Raw genomic sequence first — 13,582 nt, 5'->3', positions numbered from 1 at the left:
TTTTGCCAAATGTTGGGAATGCAAAATATTGGTAGCAAACCAATCAATGACCCTTGTGGACTCACGCAAGGGGGTCCCCTTGGTTAGTTGTTCTTTTAGGGCATGTACAATGGTTCTATCTTAGAAATGCCAAATAGAATAAATAGTGAGATGGAGGAGAGAGAAATCATAAGAAAGACTTGTCTTCTTTTATTCAAGGCTAGCTATTGATGATCTCTTAGCACAATATGTCTCACCATGTTTTTAGAAATAGCTAGCTATTGAAGATAAGGCTAAGAGATGACTCATTGTAGACATTTTTTTTTCATCTCTAAATTACATGCAAGACTTTATCAATCATTGTACATGTCCTCAGAAATTAGAAAAAGAAAAAGATTTAGCAAACAGAGGTTTTTGCAGATTCCTAGGACCAAAGCCCGTATCCCAGCCGAAGCTATCCCACATTAGGCCCATGATAAGGCCGATACCGTTGCAGTTTCGGTCGCACCTTATCCCGGGAAACTGAGCGCTCGGAGGAAGAAGCCGCCGCCGTCCAGGGAGACAAACATGGAGGTGGGCTTGCGGCTACGCGCTCTCGCCCACAGCCGCGCGGCATTCGCCGGATTTTCAGCGGCCGCGCACGGCTGCAGGCATCGCCAACCGTGCCGCGTAGCCTCTTCATCTGCCTCCTGTTCCCGTGCGTGACAAGCTCGTCTCCTGCTATTCCGGCCGGCCCCTTTTTAATGATTCCGTGATTGCCCGTGCGCTTGCAGTTGCAGTTGCTTCCAGCGGCAATGGAGCCGCGGCTGGACCCGTGGGGAGCGGCGTGGAGGTCGCGCGCGCCAAGAGGATGCTCCATGTGGTGCTGGTTTCCCCTCTGGTAATTGCTCCGTTTGCAACTTATTTTCTCGGCCGATTGGCAGTGACGTACTTCACGGATGAAGGTGTAGCGTGTCAACTTTTGTAGATGGTGGTTGTGAGTCCAAAATTACAGGCACTGCTACTCTGCTAGTCCCTACGAAATTAATTAATGTTTCTGCTACTCTGAATGTAAAAATTTAACAAACATGTAACTTAGTACTACTCCCTCCGTTCCAAAATAGATGACTCAACTTTATACTAACTTTAGTATAAAGTTGGGTCATCTATTTTGAAACGGAGGGAGTAGTATGTTGGCTTGATTTAGTGAATTATTAATCTATTACTGCAAATGAAAGTAGTAGTATTGTGTAGAAGAATAATGCACACCATGTCAGTGAGATGATTCTTTGAGGTATCGAATTAGCTGCTTGTCACTAAACTATAAGTTTACATCATAGATCCCAGGAAATACAGGATCTATTGCAAGGACTTGTGCAGCTTCAGCAGTTGGCCTCCATCTTGTCGGGGTAAGGTTAGTACTCATTGTTGTGTCCCCCAGACACATGTTATAGAATGTGCATGCTTTATATTGTATTATTTGATCTGAATGATTTTTCTTCATCGATATTCGCAGCCATTGGGTTTTCATGTGGATGACACAAAACTTAAGCGTGCTGGATTGGATTATTGGCCGTATCCTATATGTGGAGATACTCCATTTGTATGATTTGCAAATCAGTGATTTGAACCTGCTGGCTGCTGCTCTCAGCGGTGCATTCATGACCAATCTTTTGTCGAGTGTGTCTTTGAAGTGTAGCAAGTCTCAACCTTAACTATTTATACTAAGATATGTTGTCGTTAAGATTCATGACTCCTGGGATGAGTTCCGAGATTATTTCATGAAGCAGGTACAATAGTTTATCATTTGACATCAATGTAACTACTGCATATTTGTGAAGTTTTAACTATTGTGTTTCTTTGCATTAGGATGGGCAAAAAAGATTGTTGGCATTTACCAAAAGAGGCACCCACATTCATTCAGTGAGTAACTACTCCCTCTGGTTCTATCAAAGCGGTGTTTTGGACATCTGCATGGTCTCCAAATGCAACAATTTTCACCACTAATTTATGTTGTAGTATATTTACGAAACCCAACAAATATTATAACTCACTTTTAAGAAAAAATACACTATGTTTTACCATCTATTATAAACAGTTTAAAAGATGTTAGCACGCAATCTGTGTCCAAAATGACAACTTTTCCTGAACCGGATTTTTATATTAATCAAATCCATCTCCTTAAAGTAAATCGTTATATACTTAAATGTTTTCCATTGTTTCAAATACTTCGTATCATTTGGTCAACAGTCTCTGTAGGGATGGTAGTAGTTAGTGAACCATTTTTAAGAGCAGCTCTAGTAGAATCGGCATATCCACAGCCTCCAAAACCGGTTTGGAATGCCCTCCATAATTTTTTGGAGGCTGTGCGCATGCACAGAGTCGCCAAAAACGCGCCATATTTTTTTTCTTGAATTTTTTTGGGCAAGATCAACCTCAAACAATTATAAACTTGCAAAGTAAATGTTGCTAAATAGATTTCATTCATATATAGGGGCAGAAAATGAGTCACACTGCAGCTTAATACATATAGAAAATTAACTAAAGTAAAGTGTGGCGGGCGGCGGGAGGACTTGCCGGTGGTGGGCGTGCCGGCGTGGAATGAGGTATTGGCGGCCTCAATGGGCGGAAACGGGCTAAGGCCTCGTCCCACTCCAGCCATGTGCCATTGTCGGCTTTGGGGGCAGCCCCCTAAATGCAGTGCTCCCTCTTGGCATCCATCTTGCCGCCATGGCGATCTTGAAATACGCCCACCCGCTTTCTCGTCGTACACGACATCCTCCTCCTGCTTGATGGGTGGGGGTGGGGGGTGGGGGGCGCTTGCTCGAGCAGTGCCTCGTCCTCATCCTGCTTGATGCCGGCGGCCATGGGGTCTGGCCTTGTGAGATCTCCCATAAGGGAGATGTGGAGGGGGAGTGGAGAAGGGGAGGGGGAGGCGCCGGCCTCTTATAGCGTCGGGCGGCAGGAAAGGATGCAGGCGGGAGGAAATGGTGGCAGGAACGGGCGTGGCCAGCCATTAATGGGCAGTTGGGCAGACGGCGGGCAGCCATTAAGGGACCGGGAAACGCGGCTGCGACATTGGTATTGGCGCAGAAGAGAGGGGAAGAGAGAGGAAGGGAAATATGGAGTGTCCTCCAAAAATTTGTCGATTGAGGATTGTATGGCGAATCTGCTAGACTGGTATTTTAGCAGTTATTTGCCTATCGGGCTTTATTGGCGACTCTGCTAGAGTTGCTCTAACAGATACAACCTTAGGCACTATGTCTATTTTTTAAAGGAACACAAAGCATTCCATTATATAGAAGGGCTTTACAAATTGCCAGCAACAGCGTCTTTTACAAAGTCTGGAAGCTGGTGAAGCCAGATCTCACACAAGCTAGCTCGCAGTTTAGTGCCACATGCAGCTAACAGATGCGCAACTCCATTACAAGTTTGAGGACAAGACGCCACACATACATCATTGAAACCCACAGGCATCTATACTCTAATATTTTTTTAAATCGCTCCTAAAACTGATAGATCAAAGCCTTCAGTGGTTGCTGCATTCTTCAGTTGCACAGAATCTGTTTCTATCATCACTCGGTCGCAGCCTAGCTGAGTGACTGTGTTTATGACATAAAGCATTGCCAAAGCCTCTGAATGAAGCGCATCCGAGAATCTCTCCAGAATCCAGATTACTCGCACCAGCAGCCAGTGCCACACCACAAGCATCTATACTAACAAAGCCCCAACCTCAAGTATTTGTCTCCTTCAGGAAGGCGCCATCTGCGTTGATTTTCAGAGTTCCCAGTGGAGGTCTGGACCATCTTTCTTTTTGCTGCTGCTTCTGCACTTTCCCACTTTGTTGTACCTTAAAGAGATGCATACAAAGATAATCAATAGAATGACATTTCATCAGAAAATTTAATAGCATCTCCTGCATTTGCCCTATTTCTTTCATGCCACCATTGCCAAAGGAGCAGGCAAGATTTAAGTTTTCCCTCCTCATTGAGGTTCAAGATTTGCTCCATGCAGCTCAGTGCATCTGCAGAAGGAAGAATCTGCAGTCTAACATGCTCCAGCTGAGGTTTCCTCCGCACATCCTTAACCTTCTTACATTTAATGAAACAACGCCTGCCATCCTCATCGAATCAAAAACAAACAGGACAACGGGTTTCTACATGCATGCCTTTGTGCTGAAGCTTCATGCACAGGGGTAAGCTATCCGTACACAGACGCCATATGAAATGAAGAACTTTGTTTCTAAGGGGAAGTGACCACAGCTTCGGCCAGTCGAAACCACATGTTTCTTCATCTGCACTTGAGGAAGAAGTTAGCCCTGCAGTGGGTTCACAAGCTGCAGTAGCCATCGCAACTCTGTATGCAGATTTTACAGAAAATATACCTTTTTTATTTTATCAAAAGGCCATGCTATGATATCATCATTATGTTCATGAATTGTGATTTGCAAAATAATCTTTGCATCTTCAGGGAGGAAGGTTTGCCTTATTAGGTCTGCATCCCAGTTGTTTGTGGCAGGATCAATCAGTCTTTTACTTTAGTTACAACATGTCTGCCCGTTTGAGTGATGACTCTTCTAGTTCTTCCTCTTGGAATCCATGGGTCAGACCAAATATTGGTGTTGGTACCACTGCCAACTCTCCATATGATCCCCTTCTTGAGCAGGTTTACTCCCTCTAGTATACTAGGCCAAGTGTAAGGTGCCATCTGTGGGGTTGGCATGTAGAGTTGACCCATTTGGGTAATACTGTGCTGACAAAACCTGCGCACATAAGGAAGATGAGTTTTGAATAAGCCTCCATGCCTGTCTTGTATGCATAGCTAGATTGAAGGCGTGTAAGTCCCTAAAGCCCAGACCTCCAGTTTTCTTTGTCTTCATCAATATTTCCCAGCTGACCCAGTGTGTTTTATTCTCCTTGTCCATTTGACTCCACCAGTATCTATTGATCATAGTGCTCAGCTCGTCGCACAAGGACTTGGTTAGATCAAAGCAAGCCACGGAGTACACGGGGATTGCTTGTGCAACTGCTTTTACAAGGATTTCTTTCCCTCTTTTTGAAAGGAGTTTTTCCTTCCAGCCTTAGATCTTTTTCCACACACTCTTTAATATACTTAAAGGTCCTTTTCCTGGCCTTGCCCACATAGGATGGAACACCTAGATATTTTGAGGAAAGACCTTCCGAAGTAATCTGTAGAATACTTCTCATTTCCTCCTTTAGCCCTTGCCTTGTGTTTGCGCTGAATAGTGTTGTGGATTTGTCTTTGTTAATCATTTGGCCTGAAGAGGCTTCATAAGTATTCAATATTCTATTTACTTCATGAGCACTCTCAGCATTGGCCTCCATGAGTAGTAAATGACTCATTTACAAAGAGTAACTGACTTACACTGGGAGCTTCTCTACAGATCTTGATTCCCTTTAATGATCCTCTCATCTCAGCTTCATGTAACATGGCTGAGAACCCCTCTGCACAGATAAGAAACAAGTAGAGAGAGGGTCTCCTTGGCGCAGGCCCTTGGGGTGTAATAATTTCAGTTGTATCTTGGTTCACCTTGATTTGGTACCTAACAGTCGAGACGCACTATTATCAGTTTAATCCAGCCCATGTTGAAACCCAGCCTTTGCATCATGACTCTCAAAAATGTTCATTCAACATGGTCGTAGGCTTTGCTCATATCCAATTTAATAGCTGCATAGCCCATCAAGCCCCTTTTTCTCCTCCGCAGGAAGTGAGTTAGCTCATATGCCAATAGAATATTATCCAAGATTAGTCTCCCACGCACAAAGGTACTCTGGTTGGGGGAGGTGATGTCGGGAAGGATTACCTTGCGCCTGTTTGTGATTACCTTGGAGACCAGCTTATACGCCACGTTACACAGGCTTATTGGTCTCAGGTCTATGCTCACTGGGTTGGCATGCTTTGGAATTAGCACTGAGTGTATAGTTCCACCCGTCGCGCATTTCTCCTTCAATATCCGAAGAACCTCTTGTATGACGTGGTTCCCAACAGTTTGCATCCCAGTCTTTCAAATCTCCTGCCACCCTGCATAACATCACCTGAGTATTATGGTCCCCTCGCATGCCAGCGTTGGTCCAAACATTGTTGACCACGATCTCGCAATCTTCTTGCAACAACCTAGCTTCAAACTTGAAACTACGCGCCATTCTCCTGAAAAAATATGATCTCCCAGCTTCCTCTATTTGGATAGTTATAGGCCTATGGTCCGAATGATATGGATCTCTATTAGGACTTAAAGGTTAAGGAATCTTGCACATCAACTCCTCGAGGGCATAGTCTATCCAATCTTTCTTTAACGAACCGGCTAGCATCCCAACTAGAGTTAATTGCATAAAAGTACCACAATTGAGGCTAGCTTAACGGATCAGTACCACTTTTCAATTTTTTTGCAAGTCAGCACTGGTTTTGGGGTGAGGTGTTGCACATACTGGTTTTGATAGTGTTTCTGACGGATGGGGCACACATGAACAACCCGCTGAGTCATACATGGACCCACTTGTCAGTTCCATCTTCTTCCTCGTGTCCTCTCTCTCTCTCTCTCTCTCCCCAGTCCCCCGCCTCTCGAGCTCCTCGCTCCTGCAGCATCCGTTCTCGACGCCAAGCTCCCCGCATAGTCCCGCGCCTCCAGCACGCCACTCACAGCAGTGCAGCGATTCACGTCATGCAGGCCACCATGCCGCTGAGCGGCAAGCGCCCAGGCCTCACGCCAATTGCACGTACGTAGCAAGCTCCGGGTATCCTGATCGATCTGGCTAGCCAGTGGCTACTTAGCACATGGGATGCACGCACCGGCCCAGTACACGACCACAGTGGTTCCGATCCGTTAACCTTTTTTTTTGCGAGGTTCCGATCCGTTAACCTAACCCCAATTGTGGTACTTATATGCAATTAACTCTCCCAACTATGATTACGCCATGTATGTTTATCTCCCACATAGTGAATCTCTCAACCCACAGTGGTCCATCATTATCAAGGAAAAAGCCAGTGACCCATAGAAGTTGTATGTTGCTCATGACAGCTATCTGTGTTCATTTTTTTTTCCTTCATCCTTCATTCGTTCAGTATCATAAATGGGTTGTCGTGTCCTTTTCTTGTTGTTAACACTTCGACACCTAATTATTCATAATTGTGCATTTACATGAATCATGTTGAATTGTTGACACTTAAAATGTTTATATAATACTTGTCCACCCCTTGAAGTTCTTTCTGGGTCAGCCATCCCATAACCGATGTGTGCGGACAGATCAATGCAATGTAAACATACAAGTCATATTCTCTGAATAGATGATTGTATTTTGTTAGCTTATTGTCGACATGTTTCGTTCAGGATTTCTCATATAAGCCTGGGGACTGGCTAGTATTCGGGTCCGAGACAAAAGGGCTACCAGAGTCCGCCCTGGAAGACTGCTCCGGAGAAGCCCTGGGTGGTGGAACCATCCGAATTCCGATGGTGGAAACCTATGTCCGGTGCCTGAACCTCTCGGTGAGTGTTGGAGTAGCGCTGTACGAAGCAGCGAGGCAGCTGAACTACGAGCAGCTCCAGTACCAACCTGATCTCCCAGAGGAAGCGCAAGGACTGTTCCCAGCAGAGGATATCTATGGATGAAAATACTTTACCTGAGAATCAATCGATGAAACTACACATCAAGAGTTTCTTCAGCTGTATGCCCGGTGCCTGGTAATTTTGTTAGCATTTGATCTGGATTTTTTTTTTAATTTTTTTTGCGGGGTCTGGATCTTCTTCTTTTGCTTGCAGTCTCAACCAAAATGTGTACTGGACTTTCCAAAGACCAATTGGATGTATACACTTTGCGGTCAGGAGGTAATTAGACATGACAAGAAACTAGATGGGGGGTCTCTTCTAACCTCCAGTACACTGAGCTGCCTACTTGTCCTAAACCATTAAGGGGTTGTTTAAATTTGCATGACGCTTTATCATCTTGGCGTGGAAGGTTGGTGAAGAACTTTACTGCTATTTAAAACCTCTGTCAGATCACGGGCCAAATAGCGCCCACCCTGAGCAGCTGTCACGTTCAAGTGGTGAATTATTGGATCATCCATCGGTTGGTCTGCAGGATTATAAATGTCAAGGTCATCAGGAGCAGTTCCTCCATGCTCCTGCAGGATTTGATGACTGCGTATCCAGTGCCCTGCATTTAAACCTTTCAAGTTTGAATGTCCTTCATGTGCTGCCACAGTGAAAGGAGAAGAAAAAACTTCTCTCTGGCCTTCATATTTTGTCAGCTTTCCTGGTAAAAATGCATCCGAAAATCAAGAACTCCAAATAGAGATGATTACAGTGCGAGGGTCTAAGCAAAACGTTGACATAACACCAGATTCGATCTAAATCGCAAATGATTATGTTTACATTGGATCCCCGTGCATGATGGCACCCATGACCAATCTAGCACTGCGAATGTGCAATGACTACCTCCATTCTTCAGCAAGAATCTCAGGCTGTCATTAAAGTGTAGGGAACCCATTTCACCTCAACAAGAAACCGTACCAGGCGAACCTAGACTAGACACGGGCCACTGAACCTACCCGCGTGTTGCCACTGAACCCAGTCTACTGCGCCATTGCGTGTGGCTGTTTCGCTGTGCATGCACAGCCACAGGCCCACAGCACGGCAGGGCACAGGTAAAAAGACAATGCGCTGACACTGATGGACGCAGCCCCTCCTGTGTCGTTGTCGCATCTTTCAGGGTCAACTGGCCCAAAGGTGTACAGCACCGCATCCAATAATACTAGACATACAGGGTGATTGATACAAAACTTTACAGGAACAGAACGTGGCTTCATCTAACTGGCGCCCCCCTGATTTTCCCCCTGATTTTCACTGGTGGGCCTGCCCTTCTAATTAGATCTCTGCCAATCACACCCCAACAGCCCCGTAAACCCCCTGTAACTTCCTGTACGTCTAGCATTGCTCGCACCGCAACACGCCTCCCATTCCCCAGGTTCCAAACCCCAAGAAAGCCACCAGCCAATGCTTTTTCTCAGTTCTCACCGCAAAAGAGAAAGTGCAACAATGCTTGCTGCTGCATTCCGAAAACGCTAGCGAAAGGAGGATGCAAATTGTCCAGATCATGATCATCGGTTACATACATACACGGCCGCGAAGATTGCAGCTACAAAAAAAGGAGTACCAAACGCACATCAGCGAACGATTCTTGGCTGGTTTCTTCACCGTCTCTCTAAACCTAATAACGTTGGCAAATGATGCTAATCTGCGGAGCTAAGGATTTCAGGAACTACTGCTGCTGATGGTCGACGAGAATGACGGGTCATGGCTTCCGTTCCCCGGAATGATTGATGATGGATCGCCGGACTAGTTCACCCGGTCGAGGCTCTCGGCGACGGCGCGCATGCGGGGGCGCAGCTCCGGGTCGGGCTCGGTGCAGCCGAGCGCCACGTGGAACACGGCGAGGACCTGCTTCTTGGCGTGCACCTCGCCGAGCAGCGTCGGGTCCACCACCTCCGACAGCGGCCGCTCCTCCTTGAAGGCTCGCCGCACCCACGCCTCCAGCTCCAGCCCGCCCTCCCCCTCCGTCGGCTGCCGCCCGGTCACCGCCTCCAGCAGCAGCACCCCGAACGCGAACACGTCCCCTTTCTGCGTCGCCGCCGCGGCCGTGCCCCCCGGCGCGCGCAGCTCCGGCGCCACGTACGACAGCGCCGACAGGGCGCCGCTGCGGAGCGCGCACGCCGCGCTGCCGAGCTTCCTCGACTGCGCCGTCTTGTGCGCGCCGGCGACGAGGCGAGCGAGGCCGAAGCCGGAGACGTGCGGACGGAGCTCGTCGTCGAGCAGGATCTTGGACGACTTGATGCAGCCGTGCACGTACCGGCGAGGGCTGCACTCGTGCAGGTATGCCAGCCCCCTCGCCGCGCCCTGCACGATGGACAGCCTCACCGACCACGGCAATGGCGTTGGCGAAGCCGTCGGGCCACCTGATTCAAACATGCTATTCAGTGCCACTATCTCTGGATCAAATGCAACCTCTAGTCTAGCAGTTAACAAGACAAGATTTCGGCGGCACATTACCGTGGAGGGCGGAGTGGAGGGAGCCATTGCCGAGGTAGTCGTAGATGAGCAGCTTCTCGTCTGGGGCGTAGTAGTATGCGCGGAGGCGGGCGACGTTGGGATGGCGCGCGCGGCCGATGGCGGCAGCCTCGGCCTCGAAGGCACGGCGCCGGCGCCACCCGGACTCAGTGCCATCGCCGTCGTCGGGCTCGCTGAGACGGCGGACGGCCACGGCGGTGCCGCGGCCGGGGACGACCCTGTACACGATGCCGCCGCGGCTCTTCCCCACGACGTAGGCGGACGCCCGGAGCAGCTCCTCCAGCTCCATCCCGAAACCGTCGTCCACGGCCACGAACAGCTCCCCCTCCTCCCCGCCGCCGCGCCGCTCTTCAGTGCCGGCGAGCGTCACCGCCGCGCTCTTCTCCTTGGTCGACGACTCCTTCTCCTCGTCCCTGGTCGTCGCAGCGCACCGCCTCCGGCACTGCCACTGCAGCACTAGCCCTGCGACGATGGCCGCCACCACAATGACGGCAAGAATCGGCACCGTGGGCGACGACCGACGCTTCGGCGGCCTCCCAACCTGCGCCGCCGCACCAGGGTTCATGCCAGGGTTCGACTGCGGGATTCTTGGCTCATCCCTCTCCCCGGCGCACTCGATCTTGAGCGGGAACCCGCAGAGCCTCGGGTTGTCGTCGAAGGCGGTGGGGCCCTGGTTGACGAGCGAGCCCACCTGCGGGATCTCGCCGGCGAGGTCGTTCCCCCGGAGGTCAAGGCTGACAGCGACGGGAATGCCGCCGAACTCCGGCGGGATCCCGCCGACGAAATGGTTGTAGCTGAGGTTGAGCACGCCGGAGAGACGCGGAAGCCCCGCGATGGACGGCGGGAGCGTCCCGTTGAGCTGGTTGGAGGACAAATCGAGGCGGGACAAGGAGGCGAGCCTCCCAATCCCGGCGGGAATCTGGCCGGACAGGAAGTTGTGCGCCAGGTCTAGGGTGGTGAGCTTCTGCAGCGCGGAGATGGCGACCGGGATCTGGCCGGAGAGGCGGTTGGACGGCAGCGCCAGCGTCTCGAGCTCGGAGAGCAGGGAGAGCTCGGAGGGCAGGTAGCCCGCGAGCGAGAGGTTGGCGAGCTCGACGCCGGCGACCCGGCCCCCGCCGCCGTCGACGCAGGTGACGCCGGCCCAGCCGCAGGGGTCGGGGTCGGCGTCCCTCCAGGTGTCGAGACCGCTGCCAGGGTCATCGGTCACCGCGAACTTGAGCGCGAGAAGCGCCAGGCCGTCCGTGTTCAGCGCGGCCGCCGCCACGGCCACGGCCGCCAGCAGCACCGCCACCGCCGCCGCCCGCACGGCCGCCATTGCGACGGGAGAAAGAACTCGTATCTGCCCCTCGGAATGGCTCGCGCTAGACTACAACAAACAGCCCTGCCATTTCTTGGGAGTACGTGGGGTTGCAGCACGGAAGAGGGGGAGAAGAGGACAGCCGAGGGATTGGGGAACCGGGGAGACTGGGTTTAGGCCGGGGAGTGAGATTTTACTTGCGAAATGACGGAAATACCCACCTGGAGGATGATGTCCCTTCTGTTATTTGGGGCCTACGTGAGGGGCATTTCGGGGATGGAGATTCGAACCGCAGGGCACGGGGAGCTGCGCTGGAGGGGGAGGGGGAGGGGCGAGGTGGGCTTGGCTGGTGGATTCGATCGAAGCTCTGTGCTCGGGGCGACTTTTGCTAAAGGAGTAATTAAGCGTGTTGGCATGTGGGAAATCGCATGGATTAGTAGTTTATAATCCCCAGGGTTAACGTTGATATCATACTCCTACTAGTACTAGTATGCTTGTTCTGCTGGAGTGGTCGGGGTGATTGGCTACTCCTGAGGCTGTGCGCTGGGCCCCTGCTGGGTTCGAGCCTCTTCGTTTGAATTTATGCAGGCGCCGGCACATGGGACTGGGGCTGTGTGTGGGGTCCTGATTGAATTTGATTACTGGTTGATGGTGCCTGCTTACAGTCCCGTAAGGATTAAATAATTGGGGATGTTTCCGATTTTCAAATCTGTCACCAAGGCACTCCGTATTGGCTCTTAGAGCAGTCCAGCCCCTACACGCCCGTGGAATACGACATGTAAATCAAACGATCTTTAGTCCATGCGGTGACTTACAATGGGTATATACAACACAAGTGATCTAGGTCAATTAGAAATTAGTTTTTATCTTTATACTTGAATTTGGATCATAGTATAACATACCGGTCAGCCTCAAATGAACACATTTATAACCATAATTCTTACTTTTAAAACATTAAATACATACAAACACATGCACGTCAATCATCAATGTTAGTGCACACAAATACAAATTATTCACACTTAACAATACATAACAAAACCATAGCCCGAACATAAATATTGTCCATAGTGCATAACCAAAAATTAAAAACAAAGTTTAGTGAATTCCAGCCTGAATCTACATATACTCCACAAGATCATTGAGAGGTCGCGTATGCACCCGTTAATCTTATAGTTGTCGGTGCATCTTCAGAAAGTTCGTAACTATGCTCGGCCTCTTGTTCCGGGAGGCGGAGCCGAACACCGGGCTTCTCAAAATCATGTGTGTGCGCTGCTACTTCATCCTCATCCTCGACAATCATGATTGTAAGATTACGCAACATATCATGAGTTGTCAAAGTGTCTTTGCTCCCCACATCATTGCAACTCCACAAACAATGCCCCCGACGAGTTTGGAGCACTCTGAATGCCCTCTCCACATCCTTCCTTGCGAGTGCATGCAACCAACTAAACCTAGCATACCTGGGAATCCTCTCGTAACTCCAATTGCCAACACTTTTTCCGTGTCCTCCATAGTTGACTCTATCGGGTACTCTGGTCCAAACACATTCACCACAGTGCATGCAAATTGCATTGTGGTGTTCACGGTCTCTCCCATCCAGATTTCAATAATCAATTGCGTATGCGGCCTTACCATAAGCAAGCAGCCGTGCATTTCTGCAGAGGAGAGAAAGAAAGTTGTTCGCAACAATCCTCCTCGGCTTGAAGTTGTCATCAACCTTCTCCACGACACTCACGACGCGCAAAGAACAAATTCATGTTCATCTAAAAGCAATGTCGAAAGAAACCTTCATGGTATGTTGGGTCTACAGAGAAATAATCCGTGTACATAAGCCATGCACGGGCAATACTATCCCGGGGAACAACTCTCCGGCCCTCTATGGAACTTTGAAGTTGAGTACGTGATCCTCCGCCTTCTCCGTCTCCTCTTGGATGCTCATCATCATCATCATTTCAACATCTTTGTCGTCTGAATCCGGCGAGTCGATGAACTTGTTGAATATGAATTCGCCAAGGTTGGTGTTTCCATAGCCATCATTCCATGACAAATCCAACGGTGACCTAGAAGTGATCAAAAGAATAAAAATTCGACATGAACATTTCCACAGGCTGGACGGGTCCCCGACGCGGAAGAGCCTCTCAGACGGTAAACCTATACACGATCATGTTCGAGTCCCCTTGTGGCAGCTCGAGCTCGAACGATGTGGTCACATCGATCTAACGGTCATGGTGACACGACAATTATTG

The 13,582-nt window shown here is 49.5% G+C and overlaps 2 protein-coding genes across 3 annotated transcripts; one reads left to right on the top strand and one right to left on the bottom strand.

The window, feature by feature from the left end:
* The first annotated feature begins 462 nt into the window (after positions 1-462).
* LOC123151176 (putative tRNA (cytidine(34)-2'-O)-methyltransferase) lies at positions 463-7,914 on the top strand. Of its 2 annotated transcripts, XR_006475536.1 has the most exons (8): positions 463-676; positions 753-859; positions 1,299-1,367; positions 1,475-1,533; positions 1,688-1,748; positions 1,828-1,881; positions 7,304-7,654; positions 7,733-7,914. XR_006475536.1 is itself a non-coding variant. In XM_044570921.1 (7 exons), the coding sequence occupies exons 1-7, from the start codon at positions 547-549 to the stop codon at positions 7,580-7,582; spliced, it is 759 nt and encodes a 252-aa protein (XP_044426856.1). In that variant the 5' UTR covers positions 464-546; the 3' UTR covers positions 7,583-7,914. The 2 variants fall into 2 exon arrangements, 1 of the variants encoding a protein (XP_044426856.1); XM_044570921.1 differs by having other exon boundaries at positions 464-676; positions 7,304-7,914.
* Positions 7,915-8,998: 1,084 nt separating this feature from the next.
* LOC123151175 (receptor protein kinase-like protein ZAR1) lies at positions 8,999-11,485 on the bottom strand. Its single transcript, XM_044570920.1, has 2 exons — positions 10,019-11,485; positions 8,999-9,924 (listed from the first exon to the last, which is right to left on the bottom strand). Exons 1-2 carry the CDS (start codon positions 11,349-11,351, stop codon positions 9,308-9,310), a joined length of 1,950 nt encoding a protein of 649 aa, XP_044426855.1. The 5' UTR covers positions 11,352-11,485; the 3' UTR covers positions 8,999-9,307.
* Positions 11,486-13,582: the final 2,097 nt, after the last annotated feature.

Source organism: Triticum aestivum, chromosome 7A (assembly GCF_018294505.1).
Source record: "Triticum aestivum cultivar Chinese Spring chromosome 7A, IWGSC CS RefSeq v2.1, whole genome shotgun sequence".
NCBI lineage: Eukaryota > Viridiplantae > Streptophyta > Magnoliopsida > Poales > Poaceae > Triticum > Triticum aestivum.
This window is presented reverse-complemented; position numbering and strand designations above follow the sequence as displayed.

Bases quoted from the DNA above. Each gene is read 5' to 3' on its own strand.
- LOC123151176 (XM_044570921.1), top strand. From the start codon at position 547: ATGGAGGTGGGCTTGCGGCTACGCGCTCTCGCCCACAGCCGCGCGGCA. The intron at 677-752 runs GTGCGTGACAAG...GTGCGCTTGCAG, and splicing joins TTCATCTGCCTCCTGTTCCC to TTGCAGTTGCTTCCAGCGGC. The intron at 1,534-1,687 runs GTATCCTATATG...ATTTATACTAAG, and splicing joins GCTGGATTGGATTATTGGCC to ATATGTTGTCGTTAAGATTC.
- LOC123151175 (XM_044570920.1), bottom strand. From the start codon at position 11,351: ATGGCGGCCGTGCGGGCGGCGGCGGTGGCGGTGCTGCTGGCGGCCGTG. The intron at 9,925-10,018 runs GTAATGTGCCGC...TGTTTGAATCAG, and splicing joins CCTCCACTCCGCCCTCCACG to GTGGCCCGACGGCTTCGCCA.